The sequence below is a fragment of the Aegilops tauschii genome, chromosome 3, assembly GCF_002575655.3.
Source record: "Aegilops tauschii subsp. strangulata cultivar AL8/78 chromosome 3, Aet v6.0, whole genome shotgun sequence".
In the NCBI taxonomy this organism is placed as follows: domain Eukaryota; kingdom Viridiplantae; phylum Streptophyta; class Magnoliopsida; order Poales; family Poaceae; genus Aegilops; species Aegilops tauschii.
In genome coordinates, this window is record NC_053037.3 from 555,162,310 (window position 1) to 555,166,188 (window position 3,879).

Genomic DNA, 3,879 nt, shown 5'->3' on the forward strand with positions numbered 1-3,879 from the left:
TTATTAAAAAGAAATCTTAAAACATTTGCCATGTGAGCATTGCATAGTTCCAATAAGAATTTGCCATGTGACATGAGCACTTTCCAAGGTGTGTTTTCCCAGGGGAAAAAATGTACGCGAAATGCCATGGGACATATTGTTGTGCTAATAATCAAGAATTTATTGAGTATACTTGAAACTACAAAAAAACATATGGACAGGACGATTGCGATCGTAAACCATACAAAAAAAATGCCGAAATAGCTATAGAAATAAGTACCGATATAATTTGCCATGTGTTATTTTTAGCATGAACAAATACTAGGGTGGAAATGACAACTAAGGATGGACACTAAAAAATTGCATATCAAAATGCATCTACCCATTCTGGGCACTTGCCGACAAGAACGAGTAGCCTTTTGCTTAGCTAGTGAATCGATCAAGATGCTGTGGAATCTGTGCAAAGAAACAGAAATCCTAGTTCACCTCCTGGTTGTGCATCAAGATCAAGATCCTGCGGAATCACCATGGAATCAGCGGCTAGGTGTGACTCGTTCAAACGAGAGATTCTTACGGCGGCGGCGGTGAGCAAGGGGTTAACGTACCGGCCGGAGAGAGTGGCAAAGCCGCGAAAAGGTTTTGACCAAGCCACCGCCGCAAGGTGAACGGAATACCTGGCCATGGGTGACTCCCGGCGAGCAGTTCCCCTTCGGCACATCGCAGGAAAGAAGACGGCGTCCACGTCGACGAGCAGCTCGGCTGCAAGCGGCAGGGCGTCGTCCACCTTCTGGTTGACCTCCACCACATGCCGACGCTGAAGCACCGCGGCGGCGGACGGCGGCGGCGTCAGATCCGCTGCTGCTCTCTCCCTCCGCGCCACGCATCCTCGAGCGCCGCGACTTTCTCGAGCAGGCGCCATCGCCGAGATCCGTGGGTAGGCTGCCGCAACACCCTCGCCGGCGACCGCCGCCGCTATCCCCCTCTGCGCCCGCCTCTTAGACACGCCGCGTCGGAGACGGCTCTGCTCCTCCCCCTTCCGTGCCCAGCATCCTCGAGCGGCTCCGCTTTCTCGAACTACCGGCATGCCGCCGAGATCCACGGGCTGGCCGCCGCACACACCTTCGCCGGCGATCTGGTTGGGGTGGAATCGATTTGTGTGGTCGGGGTGGAAGAAAAAAGGAGTGGACTAGTCTAGAAATGGATAGTGAAGTGGGCTGTCTCACCGCGAGAGAAAAAGGTTCGCGCCGACCCCTCGTCCTTGCGAACAGTTCAGGACCGATGACATGGCCACGAATTTACGTCAAAAATAGTGCGGGTGATCAGACGATGGATGAAGCGTTCGGGCCGATCTCCTAAAAACCTGACATTCGAGCGTTATTGTTTCCGTAAACATAATGGGCCTAGCCCATGTTAATTTCTAAAATATCAAAGAGGCAAGTGGTGATGCTAAAGTTTACTCCCATATCGATACCATTAGTGGAGAAAGGTATTTATCTCTTTAGGGCATTTACATCCGGACTTGGCAAATCCGGTCAACTATACGTCCGCGGACGGGCAAGGGCACGCCCGCAGACGCAGCCGGACCGCCCCTCATATGTCATGCCCGGCAGTCACATACCTCAAATCCGGACTCTCAAATGCATGCAAATCCATGCACGTCCATCATACACGTCAATGTCGCATGTAAATAACAAATGTTGGTACCTGAAATACATACTTTTTACATAAAATTTATTTGCATAACTTAAACATTAACTCTTTGGTTTCCATTATGGGTCCACATATGCTCCACAAGATCAATGAGTAGTTGCGCGTGCACCTGATGATCTCGAAGATTGTGATGCATCTGCAGAAATTTCATACGTTGATTTGCATCTTGATCTTCCGGGATTTGAACTTGTTCTCCAAGCTTCAAAATAATTGGTTTGGGCTACACCATCATCCTCATCCTCGACAATCATATTGTGCAAAATAAAACAACATGTCATCAGCTGCCACGAACTTTCTAATTCCCATCATTGCAACTCCACAAACAATTCCCCAACGAGTTTGAAGCACTCAGAATGCCCTCTCCGCATCCTTCCTAGCTGCTTCATGCATTGTTGCAAAGTGGCTCTGTTTGTTCACTTGTGGTTCAGATATGGTCTTCACAAACGTCGCCCACTAAGGATAGATGCCATCGGTGATATAGTATCCGGTGTTGTAGTTGCGATCGTTGACAGTGTAGTTGCACGACGGCGAGTCCCTATTACAAAGCCTCCTGAATACAGGATATCGTTGAAGCACATTGATGTCGTTGTCAGAACCCGACATTCCAAATATCGTTGAAGCACTATGATGGTGGCCTCTATGGTGTGAGCTTGATACATTCCCCGCAAACCTTTGAGGCAGTTCTTCCATTGCCTATGCATGCAATCAATTGATCCGAGCATTCCTGTTAACCCTCTGGCCTCTTCAATAGACAACAACTTTCCTGTCCTGCATATTTGGTTCTCTAAGATACTCTGCTCCAAACACCTACACCACGGTGCGGGAAAACCTGACAGTAGTCTTCAGGCATGTGCTCTCCCCCATCCGGACCATCTCACCAACGACATCTGCGGCAAAACCAAGTGAAAGCATCCTCAGAACAGCCGTGCATTTCTGCTTGGCAGAGAAAGAAAGTTGGTCACAACTGTGAGCTTGAAGTAGTCATCATGTGCCTCCACTCCCTCCATAATGCGCAAAAATAATGGTTTGCGCATACGAAAACAATGACCAAACCATGGATCATCCGGGAAGGTTGGGTCCAGAGCAAAGTAGTCCTTGTGTGAGACCCTATCCCGATTGATCACTCTTATCCCTTTGATTAAGCCCTTGAAGTTGAGAATACACTCCACCCGTTAGTCCATTTCCTCTTGCATGCTCTGAGCATGATCCTATCCACTTCTTCGTCCTTATCCGACTAATCAAAGAACTCATGTTCAGGTATTTTATCAAGCTTCGTCAGTCCATACCCCTCGTCCAACAAAGCATCAGAATTCATCATTTTCCCCATGGATAAATCACAAAAAACCGGGTGAGACAATGGGTCGAACACATAAAGCGCAAAGGGCAACCCGATAGTTGCTGGACATACCGCCATGGCGTCCGGGCCGGCGGCAATATCCGCGGCGGCACGCACCGAAGAGACGACTGTTGTGCCGGTGTTGGTGGCGCTGAGGCTCAGAACGGCTGTCAAGCAAGGGTAGCGGCGGAGCTGCGAGACGTCCAGCGTGGAGGAGGAAGAAGAGAGGAGAAAGCAAATGGATCCGGTAGGTAAGGGGGCCGATATGGTGCATTTTGTGGTAGCGTAGGCCTGTCTGGTCTGATGTGGTGGGCACGCCCGGGCATCCCCATATCCGCCCTATATTTGGGCTGGATATGAGGGGTGCTAGTCAGCCCGGGCAATTGAGGCCGTTTGAGGCACCCGCTGAGTCAGGTTTTTCCGACTAGTCAGTAACCGGAGCCTCCACCTAGGTATTTTCGGGGGAGGGGGGGGCAGGGGTTGAGTCTTGATGACCCACAAGTATAGGGGATCTATCGTAGTCCTTTCGATAAGTAAGAGTGTCGAACCCAACGAGGAGCAGAAGGAAATGACAAGCGGTTTTCAGTAAGATATTCTCTGCAAGCACTGAAATTATCGGTAACAGTTAGTTTTGTGATAAGATAATTCGTAACGGGTAACAAGTAATAAAAGTAAATAAGGTGCAGCAAGGTAGCCCAATCCTTTTTGTAGCAAAGGACAAGCCTGGACAAATTCTTATATGAAGGAAAACACTCCCGAGGACACATGGGAATTATCGTCAAGCTAGTTTTCATCACGCTCATATGATTCGCGTTCGTTACTTTGATAATCTGATATGTGGGTGGACCGGTGCT

At 49.1% G+C, this 3,879-nt stretch overlaps 1 protein-coding gene across 1 annotated transcript; it reads right to left on the reverse strand.

Annotated features, from left to right (window-relative positions):
- Nucleotides 1-260: 260 nt before the first annotated feature.
- Nucleotides 261-1,063, reverse strand: LOC109769978 (uncharacterized). Its single transcript, XM_020328686.4, has 2 exons — nucleotides 654-1,063; nucleotides 261-493 (listed from the first exon to the last, which is right to left on the reverse strand). Exons 1-2 carry the CDS (start codon nucleotides 1,061-1,063, stop codon nucleotides 457-459), a joined length of 447 nt encoding a protein of 148 aa, XP_020184275.1. The 3' UTR covers nucleotides 261-456.
- Nucleotides 1,064-3,879: the final 2,816 nt, after the last annotated feature.